Source organism: Nicotiana sylvestris, chromosome 1 (genome assembly GCF_000393655.2).
Source record: "Nicotiana sylvestris chromosome 1, ASM39365v2, whole genome shotgun sequence".
NCBI classification, from domain to species: Eukaryota; Viridiplantae; Streptophyta; class Magnoliopsida; order Solanales; family Solanaceae; genus Nicotiana; species Nicotiana sylvestris.
In genome coordinates, this window is record NC_091057.1 from 45,519,192 (window position 1) to 45,537,623 (window position 18,432).

At 37.9% G+C, this 18,432-nt stretch overlaps 1 protein-coding gene across 1 annotated transcript; it reads left to right on the forward strand.

The window, feature by feature from the left end:
* Positions 1-10,950: 10,950 nt before the first annotated feature.
* Positions 10,951-12,947, forward strand: LOC104213317 (uncharacterized). Its single transcript, XM_070147296.1, has 3 exons — positions 10,951-11,256; positions 11,429-12,043; positions 12,204-12,947. The coding sequence occupies exons 1-3, from the start codon at positions 10,951-10,953 to the stop codon at positions 12,945-12,947; spliced, it is 1,665 nt and encodes a 554-aa protein (XP_070003397.1).
* The last annotated feature ends 5,485 nt before the right edge of the window (positions 12,948-18,432 follow it).

Here is an 18,432-nt window from a genome sequence, read left to right on the forward strand (position 1 = left end):
TATTATTTTGAGGAAAGCCTTGAAATTCATTAGACGGTCCGTCCCAAAATCTAAAGTATTTTAATGCAATATTTACTGAGGGCCCCGCAACTTCTGCGTTTTATTTGGCGAGGCTCATCTCATTTATTATTTAAAGGCTAATCCTAAAATGACTATTATTCTTCTATTTATTTGTCTTTAAAGAAATAAAGGGGGCCCCAATTGGTTAATATTAGAAAATCCTATAGTCTATCAATTGAAAATTAGTAGATCAAATACCATTTCAAATTTAGGTCCAAAGAACCCAATCCATATGCTGGATCGAATTTTGAATTACACGACTCGGTTATTTGATCCTGCTAACATTCATAAGTTAACTGATTCAAATTCAAGTAGACTATTGATATCAACCATTAACATGCAATTACTTGTTCCTACGTCGAAATAGTGAGCTTAACGAACAAAAGAGAGGACATCAATAACTAGCATGTTGGGCTTTTGTTTTTTAGAAAAAAAATGCGTTTAACCTGAAATCGGAATAAGCACCACACGTTGACTTCTGGATAATTGTAGGTCCAAACAATACTGATATTCGATTTTAATTCGATGTTAACTGAAATCAGTACCAAACTATACTAAATCTACAACTAATATACACGAATTAACAGTTTAAACAGTCCTAATTAGGTACAAACTTCACAGTTCACATTTCATTGAGTTATAGATCAAATTGGACTATATAACTACTTATCATCTATATCTACTAAGCTACAAATACAATATCAAATAATTAAGGGTCATAACACTTCCATTTCATGTTTACATCTCAAGGCTATAGCAAATTGAGCTTAGTTGTGTACCTGGATTGGAGTGAACCGAAGAATAAAGAGGAAGTCAGCAGCAGTATAACAGTAATACGAGCAGCAATACAAACAGCAATCCACAAACAGCCCAGTAGCATATGCAGCAAACCCAGGAGAATTTGAAGACAGTTAAAACCAGAACACTCAAACTTAAACAGCCCAAACAACCTCGGAAATGAAATCAAAAAAAACATACTACTGCAACACTACACCCAAACTCATCTCAAGCTGTCTCAAAACCTTTGAAATCTCGACAGCAGCAAAACTCAATCGAAAACCTACTCAACTTTGATCAAAATTACTCAGCATGAAACTCTAAACCAACGTAACAACATTTTTTTTATGGAACTGTAGCTCCTTGCAGGGTTGAATGCTATAACTTTTAAGAATATTATCTAAGACCTGACCTGAATGCCACAGTAGAACCCAAGTGTGTATGTCTATATTTTCAGCCTATTTTTTTCAGCCTCAAAGACTCTATTAGCAATGCCCTGCCAATACTCTCCAAAAAAATGTCCTCTCATTCTAAGGTCTGCAATGTTTTTTATACCCTCAGACAGACCCCTTTTCCAGCCTGTTTTAACACTTAAATCATTAAGAAATGTGTTTCTTCCATCATATTCCCTGACAGTCACTACTAAGTGTCTAACTTCATTGTTTAATTCAAAGGTGTATGGGCCATGCTATATTTTAATCAATTCCTTTTAAGCCTCCACATACCATTATGTTTTGTTTCCCACTAACTATTAAACAAATGTCTATTTAATGGTACATTAGTACTTAGTGGACAGAACACTCAAACTACCCATTTCTTCAAGTTTTCAATTCCCAAATTACCCTCATGGAACCCCTGTGATTACTTCTTTCAGCTATAACCAATTCTTAAGAAAGAAACCTAATCACTAATTAACTAAAGCTGAATTTAAACACAAGTTCAATTCCCTCGGACCCCAAACTTAAACAGAACCACAGTCATACTCAAACCACTAAACTCACACAACAATTGAACTCTGATCAGAATGAACAGTATTGCAACCAAGATGAAGGGTTTAAGGATTCAGGGAATAGACTAACGCAATTTTACACTAAACCTAAATACGAGCAGATGAAACTGTAAACACATTGAATGAACAACTAAATTCATATGCCAAGTCACGTCACAGAGTAGGGGACCAAACATCACATAAAAATGAAACAATTTGGCGTAACAACAAACGATTTGACCAGAACTACTGAACTACAATTGAACCAAATTAATCGACGAAACTATTTAACCATATGTTGACTGATAGAAGAAGACTGGACCAAGAAAAAGTCCGATGGAGAAGAAATAAAGGAAAGTAATTGAAAGAGATAGAACTATAACGAAACTTAATCAGACAAGCCATGAAACAATCAAAAGAAAAAGTAAAGAAAATAAGTACCTCAGAATTTCAGTCCCAGTTCCCATTTGTTTTAGTTGAAATTCCCACTTGTGTTTGAAGCCGAGACAGACCTTAATCGAGTGTTCTTGAATGAGAACACATGACTAAGGTCGACCACGACCTCAATTCTTTCCCTTTAGGGTTTGCTCTTTCGTTTTGAGATTCGACCAACTCCGCTCTGATTCGCGCAAAACTAGTAAGGGACTTGGGACGAGGGTGGTCTAGTGGACAAAAGGTGTGAGTTTGGTGGCCATTGGACGGATTAGGGTTTGGTTCGATTCTTCGATCTAAGATTCGAAGCGTCTGGTACTGATTCGAAGAAAACTGATTCAGGATTTTGAAAGAGGACGTCGTGGGGAGGTTGTGGTGTAATTTTGGGGTTAATCGGAGAAGGTGAGGTTTTTGGACGATCTTTGATTGAAGATTCGAAGAGTTCCGTTGAGATTCGAAGTAAACAGCACATGGATTTGTGGAGAGGGTGGCTAGAAGGTTCAGGGGTGTGAGTTTCGTGGTCACCGGCATCGTTGCCGTCGGCTTTCAGGCGAAGGGGTACGAGGGCGGCTAGGGTTTGGTGGGGGGTCGTTTGGTCTCTGGTTCTTGGAGACGAAGGGGAGGAAATGAGGCGGGTGAGAGAGGTTTGGGTGTTTTGATATATTGAAACCCCATTGATTAATCTGGGTTGTTGGATGATGGGAACCAACGGTCCAGATTAAGTCACTTAAACCAAACGGGGTCATTTAGGCTTAGCTGGGGCGGGTATGGTTCAGGGTAAGCGGGTCAGGCTAGAAACGAGTTGTGGGATGGGGTGATCTGGACCGTCGAATCAAGTCATATCAACGGCCCAGATTGGGCGTCAGAGAACGATGTCGTTTTGGCCGTCTCTGAGACCAGCCGGTTTGGGCCTGGGTTGGGGTATGACCTTGGGCCTAAACCTTTCTTTTAAAAACTAGCCCAGTCCGATTTTTAACTCTTTTTCTCTTGTTCCTTCTTTTTCTTTTATTTTCTTTTTGATTCCTAATTACCAAAATTCAAAATTAACTTAGAAAATACTAATTAACCCTTAATAAAAATTATCACACAAAATTAAATACAAAGATAATCACACAATTTGACATTAAACCCTAAAAATGCGAAGTACGTTATTATTAATTTTTTTTCGATTTTGGTGAAACAAATTACTGTTTAATTAATCCTAAATTGTAAATGCAAATGCAACACATATATTTTTGTATTTTTCATTAATTAAAATAGAATAAACATTCATAGACAAAAATCCAAAAAATGCCACGAGAATTCTCCAAATTGCACACAAAGGAAAATTATTTTAGTTTGAATTTTTGGGAGTAGTTCTCATAGGGCAAAAATCACGTGCTCACACTCCTAATTCTCTCGTCGCTCTTTACCATATGGGTAGATAGATATTCATGCCTTGGGGCTCCTTATCAAGAAGATCACACATCTTAGTACTCACATGATCTTCTGAAGACCTTACATTTACTCATCATAAGCATGATGCAAAATCGAGTTCCTCTAACTCAGCTTTTCCAGAACCACATTCAATCTCTTACCAACTGTCTTTGTGGATGTAGGTATCATTGTATTACGACTAAAGTCGAATTTAGGAGTTTGAATTCTAACAACTGAGCTCTACCACATGATCTAGAATAAGAAGAAAGAGTGACAATCCTAAATGCCCTGTAGCCTCCTGCTTATAAGTGTGGTGCACAATACACGCATAAACTAGACTCTACTAGACACAGTTTGTAGGCTCCCTAGGAAAGAACTGATAGCATCCATGGTAGCTCAACATCATTAAAGGAGAAGGATGAAGCTGGGGAAGCTCCAAGAAGGCCCATGACAAGGTCTCAAACAAAGAAATTTCAAGACAAACTTAATGGGCTTCAATTGGCAATTAAGAAGTGTCTTATAATAGAAGAAGAGCTCTAGCACAAGGAGGATCTTTCGGCCAAGTCTTACAACTATTTGGAGGCCCAAATTAAAGTCCAAAAGGATATGGAATGAGGCCCAAATATGCCCCGAAAGAGAGGAATTTTTAGCAGCCCAAATAAGCCCAAAAATAGTTTCAAGAATATATATTTAATAGTTGGGGTTCACTACGTTTACCTTGCACAATCTGCATGATTTGTCTGTATCCTCTTATCTATCCATAACAAGGCTCTTCCCGAATCAACTACTGACTACTTGTTGGTCCATTCTCATATCTATATTCTGCGTAATCTCTCTTGGGTTATTTTCTTTGTCTTAACTTACCACTCGTACTGGATCCTTATGTATCAAGTGTTTATCCGCACTTATTTATCAATAACATCTGGTGTGGGAACCCTTACTACCTCTCCTCGGCGGCATGCTTGCATAATGTTCTGGAGTCGTAACATATCTGTAGGGTCTGAATAAATGCAATCTCATTCCTTTCGCCTTTCTACCACGTTCTTCCTTTATTATTCCATAATTACCTGAATCAATAACTTCGACTTAATACCATATCACACCATTCCCCCCCTCTTTAGAGAGTACTAAGACTTAGTGCTACGAAGATCTAGCTATAGATGTTTTACCTCTTCATCTTTGGCATCTTTTCACATCATCAATGACCCTTTCTCGCCTTATGATAACCCTTCTATACCAGGGATAACTGAATTTCTTATGCACGAAGGTGACACCTTGTGTAACTTGCACACATAGTCCCTTAAGATTAACTCTGCTCAAAATGCTTACTTTAGGTAAGCGACTTCCTAAATGACCTTTAAAGGTTACTCGTCTGTTGTTCTATTATTGTTGGAACATGATCTCTGAAATTCTTACGATGTCGACTATTATCAAATCCTCCGGTCCCTAATTCATGTTTGTTTTTGTATCTTGTTTACTATCCCATACTAAATTTTATTACCACAGGGGTCTAATTTTTCCTTCTGGTAATCACGTTCGAGTCACCACTCAATTCTCGAATGAGGATATAGCCTTTGGCCTATACTCTTTTATTGTCTCAAGGCCTTTTACCTCTTGTCTTTTCCTTCACTAGACTATAGACTCTGTCATTTTGTCATATTTTGATTTACCGTTATCATCCTTTTATCACATCTTACTCATAATGCTTCAATTACTCTCTTTTTATTCTCCGACTAATATTTCTATCTATCACTTTATTCTAATAACTTCAACAAAACATTCTTTCACTTTTATCTCCCCTTGCTTCATCCACTGGCTCTTCGGGTCGCCTAATATTCTCTCTTTACTAGGGACAGGAGCCATACAAAGGTAAATGTTTATCCCTTCTAGGATTCCAGTGCCAATCTTCTAAATTTTTTCAGACATTCTAGTATTCATATCTAAATGTACTATTCTAGATTGTACCATCGGGGTGTCTCACAAGGAGATTTATTACCACATTTGCAATATCCTTCAGAAATGTTAGCTAATTATATCCATCTACCATTTTGGGTTACTCTAGCCCCAATTGGATCTTGCTATCCTCTTTTTCTCTTAAACTATATATGTCAACTCCCATGGGGCATAATTGAGATGGGCGTGGCCAATTACATACCTCTGTTACTATTGAATGTAACTCAAAATGCTTATATTTCTCTTCCTAAATTGCAAATGCTGATAATATTTATTAGCTGGGTACCTCATACTCTTTTTCAAGTTGCTTTTTTTACTTATTGAAACTTGTATCCACCTCCTAATTCTCTCGCCGCTCTTTACCATATGGGTGGATAGATATTCATGCCTTGGGGCTCCTTATCAAGAAGCTCACACATCTTAGTAAGCACATGATCTGCTGAAGACTAAGAATTTACTCATCATAAGCATGATGCAAAATCGAGTTCCTCTAACTCAGCTCTTCCAGAGCCACATTCAATATCTTACCAACTGTCTTTGTAGATGTAGGTATCATTATATTACGACTAAAGTCGAATTTAGGAGTTTGAATTCTTACAACTGAGCTCTACCACATGATCTAGAATAAGAAAAAAGAGTGACAGTCCTAAATGCCCTGTAGCCTCCTGCTTATAAGTGTGGTGCACAACACACCCATAAATAAGACTCTACTAGACACGGCTTGTAGACTCCCTAGAAAAGAACTGATAGCATCCATGGTAGCTCAACAACATTAAAGGAGAAGGATGAAGCTCTGGAAGCTCCAAGAAGGCCCATGACAAGGTCTCAAACAAAGAAATTTCAAGACAAGCTTAATGGGCTTCAATTGACAATTAAGAAGTGTCTTATAATAGAAGAAGAGCTCCAGCACAAGGAGGATCTTTGGGACAAGTCTTACAATTATTTGGAGGCCCAAATTAAAGTCCAAGAGGTGATGGAATGAGGCCTAAATATGCCTCAAAAGAGAGGAATTTTCAGCAGCCCAAATAAGCCCAAAAATAGTTTCTAGAATATATATTTAATATTTGTTTTAGTCCATGTTGACTTGCATTGGTCTATGTGTATGTTGACTACATTGGTCTTAGTGTGGGTAGTTTCTATGATTCTAGGGAATATAATTCTCATTTATTAAAGTATTGACTAGCTCCTTCTTTACTACTATATAAAGGGGTGCTTGTCTTCCATTATAGAAGAATATTGAAGATTAATATTATTATTGTGAGTTCTTTTGAACCTTTGTGAACATTACTTTGAGATTTATCTTGCAACCCTAACTAGTTCATAGCTTAAGGTAGTAAGGTAATTTTCTTTCTTGTGATATCTTTGGTTTCTTTTGATATTCTTTGAAGGTGACTAGTTTCTTTTACTAGTTGTTGTCGTAAGTTATTCAAACTAGAAAGTCAAGATCCGAATCTAGTTCTTGATTAGCTTATCTCTAGTGAAGGCAATTGGTTTCATAACCAACTTGTTGTCATTAGGATCTTGTCAAAATCTAGATTAACATAATCTCGGGGTTCTTGGACCTTTCCTTGAATTTCAACATATCTAGTTTATTTTTCTTGCTTTTCTTAATCCGCTTGCATTTCTTTACTGTTTCCGCATTTCATCAACTTATTTTCTTTAAGTTCTTGGATCTCCCAACCTTTGTGTTATCAAGAACTGCTTTGGTACCACTTTTTGTTACGACCCAAATTGGAGGACCACGACAGGCACCCAGTGCCTTACTCAACCGAGTACCAACGTAAAATATCTTTCTTATCATACCATCATGTGTAAATGGGCTTGAAGGAACGTCATGATATAACCAGAATAAAATATAAGGGTATTGACATAAGACGACCCAACATGTAATACAAACTTATACATGTGACATACGGTCCTATAAGACCAAAATGAACACTCGTACACTGAACATAGGCCAACAAGGCCATACAATCTTTCATATACATGACATCCGTCTACAAGCCTCTAAGAGTACATACACATCATAAATGTCAGGATAGGGCCCTGCCATATCAATCAATATATATCCAAAGCATACTGACCAAATAGGTAACTCCAGAGCAAGTGGAGTGCACCAACACCTTCCACTGAGCTAATAGCCTACTAGGAGGACTGTCAACTTATCAATCGGGACCTGCAGGCATGAAATGTAGCGTCCCTAGGCAAAAGGGACGTCAGTATGAATAAAGTACCAAGTATGTAAGGTAGTAAAGCATAAACATGATCAGTAATGTAAAGAGATATAGAGGAGATACAATCGGTAACATCTGAGTGCCTCTGGGGGCTACTGACATGAAATGCATAATACATATATATACATAAACTTTTAAAAACATACACCTCTATGGGTATCATCATCATCATATCGTAACCGGCCTCAAAGAGGACTCGGTAAAAACATACCTGCCATCATAAGGCTCGGTAGAATCGTACCCGGCCACGTGGAGCTCGGTAAACCCAACTGATCTGTGATTGCACAATAGGTTCCGTACCCGGCCGATTATAGCGCGACTCGGTAGAGTAAAATAGATACTATATATAATGCATGCTAGACTCATGGAATCACGTTCTAAATCTTTCGAAATGACTTAAGGTCGTTGCACCTTCAATTAACATTATGGACATCCATACCTTCAATATGAACCTCAGTAGGATTCAAGGATCATAGACACTTGCTTAGAATAATTTTATAAGGAAAGAACAACATGGACAACCTTAGCTGTTAGGAGTAGATCCGTTATCAAATAACGTATTCATTTCACTTTAGATCATGCCAAAATAAAGAAGGAAGTGCCTTAACATACCTTTGAAATATTCTATCCAATCGTCAAGCAAGCTCAATATGATCTTCTTACATCTACAATGAGTAAACCGACTTCGTCGTTATCATATAAGCATTGTAACTCTCATATCTGGAAACCAATATTCTACAAGAAAATGGACAACACCTCCCTTGTTTGTACTACATCCTATATATTACCAAAAGTCACCAAACAGCCCAAACAACAACAATATAATTCACAATAAGCTCTCCGATTAGTTTAACAACCATTTTGAGCGGCGAACTCGATTTACGATTAGCAAAATATGGTTTGAATCCAACTCCTTTTACATGAATCTGCCTACAACATGTATAACATATACTGTACTATCTCTCTTATACCTCTGATATTAAGGGTGATTCTACTATGTTCTCAATCATGATTCCTATGACTTCTGGGTCCAATACTTATGCTTACCATATCATTTTCAACCCAAGACATCATAAGCATAATCTTCAAATATAGTCCACACACCTAGCTCCTTAACCTTTATCGTCAACATCTTATTTTTCATGTTATCTTCTTCAATACACTGAATTAGCACATAGGTAAGCTTAACAATAGCAGCCACAACATAATAGAACTATTTATAACAATTTTCAGCCACAATAAACCATATATATAGTCTCAATACAGCCCACAAACAAAGATAACGATTCCTTATGCCATGTCAATTACTATCTTGTAGATTTTCACTCAAACAACTCAACCAACACATGATTGACCTTAAGCACAACCAAGAACATGATTGAATTACCTTAGGAAGTAGATAAAACTTGAAATCCCCAGTTGGTGTAGTCACAACAATCCTCAATCGCACCACAACACTATAGGAGTTGTATTCTCTTCTTGAATCAACGTTTGTGTTCATGTTGGTGTGTAAACACTTGTATTTCACCTTGAAACTATAATATACATAAAGGAGGTACTGATTATTGCTTAATCATAAAAAACAAAACGAAATCTGAGGTTACTTACCTTTGAAGAACCCTCCAAAATAGCCACAAGATGAAGAACTACGATCTAGAAAGCACCACGGGTTTTCTAGCGATGGATTCATGTTTTTATCTTAGGTTTTCACCATAGAATCATGGAGGAACCCTTGGAGATAATTTAGGAGGGTTTAGGAACTGTTGTGGATGATAAAAATGAGTTAAAATGACATATAAATGACTTAAATACAAGCTGAAGTTTAAACCGACTTTGTGGGTCCCATTTGAGCTACTTGCGCAGTCTCGCGAAAATGCGAATATCTCTCTACTCCGATGTCATATAGATGAACGGTTTAATGAGTTAGAAACTAGACTCGTAGATATTCAATTAATAGGTAGATAACCCTATAATCCCCAGTATATTTGGAGAAAAGCTCAGCTACATTTTACCTAATTTTCAGTAAATTTATGAATGTAACTTGTGATGACCTTTGCCAACTTTTGTTCCACAACCCGCTTGACTTCAAAACATAACACACGACTATCATACGACTAAAATAGCTCATAACATAACATCCTTATCATGTTAAGCACTCTAGTCTCACCCCAAAAACACATGTTATAACATTCAAAGCTTGTCAACTTTTGACAAAACTTATTTTCTTCAATTCGTTTAGCTTCTAAGTTTTCCAACCCTCTTGGTACTCGTTATTCACGATCTTAAATATTTTTAACCTCCAAGGTAACATGATTAACTTACTTTATTTGCTTCCAAATATAATCTCATTTCCGAGCTTACATCAATGGCTTATGACTTACTCTCACGTATGAAAACGTGGGGTGTAACATGTTTTAAGCTTAAAGTTTCATCTATCCCTTTTAATTCCTTGTTTGCATAGGGGTAGTTTCTTAGATGTGGTATATTCATTGTTTTACTGCCTGCTCACGTGACTGTTCTCGTAGTAGCGCCTTTGAGTTTTTTTTAGCTCTCGGGTTCCTAGCTTGTAGTCCTTCATTCCCACTACTTGTTCTTAGTGGTAGTATTTACCTAATATCTTTTTCTTATAGTGGTGGTAGTGTACAATGTGAGAGTAAGTTCATGTCCTCGGGTGGGGCTGGGGGTGGTGTCCAGGGGTGGGAAGGGGGTAAGAAAGTCTCTAGGCTGAGAGTTGGGTCTTGAAACATTGGGACGTTGACAGGGAAGTCTATAGAGTTAGTTAAGATTCTTCAGAAGAGGAAAATCAACATAACGCATGTTTATGAGACTAGGTGGAAGGGTACTAGGGCACGAGATGTAGACATGTTTAAACTATGGTACTCAGGAAGTGATGGGGGTAAGAATGGGGTAGGTATTTTAGTAGACAGGGACCTCAGGGAGCTCGTGGTCGAGGTTAGGAGGGTAAATAATAGGTTGATGAGTATTAAACTTGTAGTTGGTGGGTTTACTATAAAGGTGATTAGTGCATACGCTCCTCAAGTAGGTTTAGACCACGAGGTCAAGAAGCGATTCTAGGAAGATTTGGACGAGATGGTGCGTAATATCCCGCACACAGAGAAGCCGTTCATTGGAGGAGGTTTCAATGGCCATATTGGGGATAGTTCTAGGGGTTATGATGATGTGCATGGCGGGTTCGATTTTGGGGATAGGAATGAGGGAGGTAATTTACTGTTGGATTTTGCTAGAGCTTTTGATTTGGTTATAGCTAACTCGAGTTTTCCGAAGAGGGAAGAGCATCTGGTCACTTTCCGGAATACAATGGGCAAGACTCAAATTGATTATCTTCTCTGCAGGAAATATGATAAAGGTCTATGCACTGATTGCAAGTCATCCCAAGTGAGCACCTCAAGGCCCTACATAGGCTCCTAGTTATGGACCTGGAGATCAAGAGGAGTAGGACGAAGAGGGCAGGGTGCAGGCAACCTAAGATCAAGTGGAGTAACTTGACCAAGGACGAAGCTCAGGAGTTAGGGGAGAAGTTGTTGTCTATGAGGGTCTGGATGAGTAGGGGGACGCATCTAGTATGTGGTTCACGACTGCGAATTGCATTAGGGTAGCTTCTAGAGAGGTCTTAGGAGTCACGAAGGGCTCTCCCGGGGGTCATAGAGGGGATTGGTGGTGGAATGGAGAGGGCCAAGGTAAAGTGGAAGCTAAAAAAAGTTGCTTATTTGAAGCTAGTAGAGAGTACAAACGAGGAGGAAAAAAGGACTTATCGGGAGTGTTACAGAAAGGAAAAGAAAGAGGAAAGGTAGCAATTACGACGGCTAAAAATGTGGCGTTTGCTCGTTTGTACGAGGAGCTCGGGGGCAAAGGCGGGGACAAGAAGTTGTACCGGTTGGCCAATGTGAGGGAGACGAAGGCCCGTGACTTAGACCAAGTCAAGTGCATCAAGGATGAGGATGGCAAAGTATTGATGGATGAGGCACTTATTAGAAGAAGATGGCAGACATACTTCCATAAACTGTTGAACGAGGAGAGGGATAGACGCATTGTGCTGGGTGAGTTAGAGCACTCTGAGAGTCAACAAGATTTTGGGTACTGTAGGCGGATTAAAGTAGAGGAGGTGGAAAGGGCGATGCGTAAGATGTGCAGGGGCAGAGCAACGGGGTCAAACGAAATCCCGGTGAAATTCTGGAAGAGCGCGGGGCGATTAAGTTTGGAGTGGCTACTGGGCTGTTTAATGTTATTTTTAAGACGAAGAAGATGCCCGAAGAATGGAGGTGGAGTATGATGGTTCCGCTTTACAAGAATAAGGGTGATATCCAAAATTGTAACAATTATAGGGGTATCAAGCTGTTGAGTCACACTATGAAGGTTTGGGAGAGGGTGGTAGAGGCCAAGTAAGGAGGTGTGTGTCTATTTTCGAGAATCAGTTTGGATTCATGTCGGAGCATTCAACTATGAAAGCAATTCATCTAGTTAGGAGATTAGTAGAGCAGTATAGGAAGAGGAAGAAGGACTTGCATATGGTGTTTATTGACCTTGAGAAAGCGTATGATAAAGTCCCGAGGGAGGTCCTGTGGAGGTGCTTGGAGGCTAGTGGAATTCCGGTAGCGTACATTAGGATGATTAAGGATATGTATGATGATGCTAAGACTCGGGTGAGGATTGTGGGTGGTGACTCGGAGCATTTCCCTGTGGTGATGGGGTTGCACCAGGGATCGGCTCTTAGCCCATTTTTATTTGCCTTAGCGATGGATGTACTGTCGCGATACATCCAAGGGGAGGTGACCTGTTGCATGCTATTTGCCGATAATATAGTGTTGATTGACGAGATGCGAAGCAAAGTTAATGCGAGGTTGGAGGTTTGGAGACAGACCTTGGAGTCTAAAGGTTTCAAATTGAGTAGAACCAAAATAGAATACTTGGAGTGCAAATTCTGTGACGAGACACATGAAGCAGACGTAGAGGCAAAGCTTGATGCTCAAGTTATCCCCAAGATAGCGAGTTTTAAGTATCTTGGGTCTATTATCCAAGGTAATCGGGAGATTGGCGAAGATGTTGCATATCACATCGGAGCGGGATAGATGAAGTAGGGCTCGCTTCCGGTGTTTTATGTGATAAGAATGTGCCACCAAGACTTAAGGGCAAGTTTTATAGAGTGGTGGTTCAACCGGCTATGGTGTATGGGACTGAGTGTTGGCCAGTTAAGAATTCCCACGTGCAGAAGATGAAAGTAGTAGAGATAAGGATGTTGAGATGGGTGTGTGGGTATACCAGGAGAGATAAGATTAAGAATGAAGTTATCCGAGACAGAGTGAGAGTAGACTCCGTGGAGGACAAGATGCGGGAGTCGAGGCTGAGATGGTTCGGACATGTTAAGAGAAGAAGCATTGATGCCCCTGTTAGGAGGTATGAGAAGTTGGCCATGGCGAGTTTGAGAAGAGGTCTAGGTAGGCCTAAGAAGTACTGGGGAGAGGTGATTAGACAGGACATGGCGCTGCTTCAGCTTACTGAGGACATTACACTTGATAGGAGGGTGTGGAGGTCAATGATTAAGGTAGAAAGTTAGTGGGTAGTTTTTAGTTGCTCATCGATAGTCTTAGACTCTTAGTAGCACACATGTCCCTTCATATTCTTAGATTTTAATTACGTTATGTAGTTTTGTTCGCCTCAGGTATTGTATCTCTTGTTGCTTGTATTTGGTACTACTTATCCTTTATCTCTCCCTTTTTCTTTTCTCTTCCCTCTTTCTTCCTTTTTTGCTATCCACTTCTTCTTATTACCCTTTCTGAGCCGATGGTCTATTAGAAACAATATCTCTACCTGTTAGGTAGGGGTAAGGTCTGCGTATAGACTACCCTCCCCAGATCCCACCTGGTGGGAACATACTGGGTTTGTTGTTGTTGTTGTTATTGTTGTTGTTTAGTTCGTGGTGTTATGGGTAAAGTTTAGCTTCAAAAATTTTCAGAATTCTGGGCACGTGGGACCAATGATGATTTTATCAACTTTTTAAGCAGAGTTGGAAATGATTGTAAATAGGATTATAATAGATATTTCAATATATGTTAATTGGTTTGCATAATTATTGACTAGTTTTGTAGCGTTGGACATCGGTTTGAGTTTTCGGAAGGTCTTGGGAGCCGGTTATGGAGCTTCGGAGCGAGATAAGTCTCCTTTCTAACCTTGTAAGAGGGAATTATCCCCATAGGAAAAATAACTAGATATGTGCTTCTATTTGTGGGGGCTACGTACGCACGAGGTGACGAGAGTCCGTGTGTAGCTACTAAAATGCTTAAGTCCGAATAGTCTAGGATCCATAAGCATGCTTACTTGCTGTACTTGTAAAATTATTATCAATTTAATATGCTTAAATCATATCGAACCTGGCAAATGAATTTCTAAAAAGTTAAACATCATTTTCTTGACCGTTAAAAGAGAAATTGTAATTTCCTTGGGTAGTTGTTTCCTAATGAAGTCTGGATTGACTATTTGAATGTGTGTATCTATGGGTACCTGCGTCGCACGTATGATTCGCGAGTGGGGTAACTCTATTATTTATATTTAACCGCATCGCACGTATGATTCGCGAGTGGGGTAATAAATGTATCTATGGTTCGCGTCATTCGATCCTCTGGCAGTGCACATTTTATTATTATGTTGGATCAGGTCGTATGACCTCGACATGAAATCATATGCTTATATTGCTTGCCTTGACATTTATAAATAATGATATTGCGTCTCTGGCCTGAGATAAACTGATAAATGATGGAATATAAATCTTTGGAAATCTCTTATTATACAATCCATGCTTCATGCTTATTGAGTTTGAAATTACTTTATAAAATCCATGCTTTTGCACATTTTGATATTTATTTATTGGACCACTGGTGAGTGCCGAAGTTGATCTCTCGTCACTACTTCTTCGAGATTAGAGGGAATACTTACTGGGTACGCGTTGTTTACGTACTCATATTACACTTGTTGTGCATTTTTGTTGCACAAGCACATGTACGTCTAGTGGCCTCGTTGGGTGCAGCCGCATGGTTGACACGGAGACTTAGGTGAGCTGCATCTCTCGAGACGACCCGCAACCAGCAGAGTCTCTTTCAGAGTATTGTAATTCTTTTCTGTCCAATTGTATTCCGGACAGTTATCATATTGTACTTTATTTCCTAGAAATTGCTCATGCACTTGTGGCACCGGGTTCTGGGATGACTATGGGATTATTCAATATTTAAGTTCGTTAAAAACATTGTTATTTATTCAGTGGATTTTATTATTTACTGTGGAAATGTAAGGAAAAGAAATGATTTCAAAAAAAAAATATACGAAAAAGAGAACTTAAATAACTTCTTAGTGTTGGCTTGCCTGACAGTAGTGTTCGGCGCCATCACGACCCTTAATGAATTTTGGGTCGTGACATACAGGATTAAATACTTATATATCATCACTCCACAAATACTAAAAGGAAAAAAGTCAGCGATATTTTATATAAAATTAATTGCTGTATAATATGTAATCGATTCCTAATTAAATTGAGACTTATAGGATAGTTTCCTTTGCAAGCACGAATTCTTCAATCTCGTCCCTTCACAAAGTTTTTCCTTTTGCAAGCTCAAATTGTTCGATTGCGTTTCATTACAAATTTCTTATAAAGTTTGAATTGATTTCAAAATCTTAAGTATTATGAGGTAAGTTTCTTAATTTTATAATTTATCCAACATGAAGTTATTTATATAAAAAAATAATTTAGTTTTGAAGGGCATAAAAATCTATCAATATTGCACGAATATTTTGGTCCTTTAATATTTAGCATGAAATATTCGTGAATTTATAATAATATAGATATAGATATTTAAGATCCTTTAATTTTTTTTTCCATTTTGTCTTCTAACCCCACCGTCTAACATCTTCTTCCTCTTTAATCTTCCTACTGAAATTCCTTTTATCAGTTTTCCTAAAACAATTAATATTGTTGCCGCCTTCTTCACCATCTTTAGTCTCCAAAAGATAGGTTAATTAAATGCATTTGTATTTGTGATGAACCGATATGTCATCTTATGATTTAAAACTAAATTTTGTGTTTCGAAGCCTTCAAAACCTTATTTTATTCCTTTTCGATTTGCGTGCGTAGTCCAGTCGTATTTCTGTAAAGCTTGTATGTTGAAAGTTGATAAAAATAGGGATTTTTGATTAAAAACTTTATTTGAGTTGACTTCGGTCAATATTTTTGGTAAACAGACTGGAATTCTTGTTTTGACAGTCCCGGTGGGTCCGTATCAAAATATGGGACGTGAGCATATGTCCGGAATCGAAATCGGAGGTCCGTAGTTCGAGTTGTGAATTTTTGATGAAAATTGTAAGTCTAAAAATTTAATGGTTTTTAAGAAATTATTAATGTTTAATTTTAGGAAACCCAAAACCAACATGAATAAGGAAAGAAGTTTCCTTAATCTTCGAGAACAACCCTCTTCTTGTTTCCTTTCTTGACTTGGAAACCAAATAATACTTGAATTCTAAAAATAATAATGAGCAATAACACTTTTTTAAGATGATTTTTGTTTTTTTTTGTTGCTCAAGAACCTCCCAAGATTATCAAGATTGAAATCTTGATTAGTTTATGCTCTGATACCACTTGATAACATCGCGATAGGGGTCCAGGAACTACTAAAGAAAATCAAGAAACATGTGGAAGCTAAAAGAAAATAAAGAAATGAAAAAGGCGAAAATTAAAGATATATTGAATTCAAGAAAGTGTTTCTTGAATTCAAGAAGTCTATTCTTGAAGGTTAATCCGATCGACAACAATTAGCTAACGAAGAACTAATCGCCTTTGGTAGAGGTTAAAAACAAGAGATAGATTGTGAAACCTGACCCTTTAGAATAACAAAAACAACAATAAGCCTAAACTTATCACCTTTCTTGAATACCTAGAAATGATCTAAGATTTCGAAGAATTCATCTTACCACCTTAAGTTGAGTCTTGAAGGTTGAAGAATAAATCTAAGAGTAGCCACACACAAGAGTGCAAGAAAAATCTCACAATTTTTATTGATAATAGTCTGAATAATCTAAGTCTAAAAACAAAGAAGACACCTCTTTATATAGAGAGGGGGTCACGAAATTGTACCCAAAAAAATAAGGAAATAAAATCCTAAACTACTTTGGACAACAAGACCAACTACCTTAGGAAAAGGAAAAAACTAGGAGGCAAAAACCAAGTCATTCTTGGAAAATAATTCCAAAGATCTTAGTAAAAGGAAAATATAACCTTAACTAACTAGGAAAGAAATAAATATAGTCCCATAATATATGTAAATAAGTCCCAAACTAGTCTTGGATAGAATCTTGAAGGAAATTTGCAAGAAACTTGGCACCAACTTGCACTCAACATCTAGAACGAATATTGTACCATTCTTGGAAATCAAGTAAGTCATTTTTATGCTATAAAAACGTGGCTTTATGTAGGACTTCATGGGCTGCAAGTTTGGACACATTTTAGGTGCTAAATTGGTCCAACAGTGGTCTGATTTGGACCTTCTTCAGAGGATGTTTCTTGGGATCTAATCCATCTCTTATTGAACATGAATTTGGTCCATAAAATAATTATAACACCTGGATAACTCATATCATTTATCCTTAAGCTCTTCCTCCCAACTAACAACTTCTTTGATCGTTCCTGAAGTCCAATGACCTTGTTGTGTAATTTTTTTAGCTTCAGATCTTGTTAAAGGCCCTCTTTGAGATTCCAAAGCTTCATCCTTATTCTTGAATAAATTTGAACTTCCTAGGATGCTATCAACTATGGTCTGTGAAGAAAAGAGATGGTTTTTAATGAGAGAGCATAATTATGAAGAGAGAGATAGGAACCAGTTCTGAAACGACGGTTGTGCTTTGAGAGTTGCAACGTTTTAGAGGGAGATAGAACAATTTGAAGTGCAAGGACGTGACAGTAGGGTCTGAAAAGGTGGATGACATGGTAGTTGATATTTGTACCTTTTTAAGATATGTATTAAATAGTGCACAGAACTACTAATCTTTGGTACAAGAACCAAGTTCTTGATCTGTCATTGAAAATTTCAATCCTCTTTTATTACCCATGAAATGCATCTATAGCTTCTATAATCATCATGCGTGTTTACCTGCAACGGTATTGAAGTGAGTTAGACTTGGCCAGAAAACACTTTAGCTAATTTTACCTGAAGATGATTTTCATAGCCAACTGATTGGAAATCAAGTTCTCAATTAGGCTTCAATAGCCCCAGCTTCACCCTGTTTCTTTCAAAATGTTCCCTACTCAATGCTTTGGTGAAGATATCTGCAATTTGGTCTTCTGTGCTTCAGAACTTCATACAGATCAGCCCTTTCTCCACATTGTCCCTCGGAAAATGATGTCTCACATCAATGTTCTTGGTTCTTTTGTGTTAAACTGGATTCTTGGCCATGTTGAGTGTACTGGTGTTATCACATAGAAGAGGCACACAATCAGTAAATACCCCAAAATCCTCTAGTTGCTGCTTAATCCATAGGAGTTGAGCACAGTAGGATGCTGCAGCTATATATTCTGCT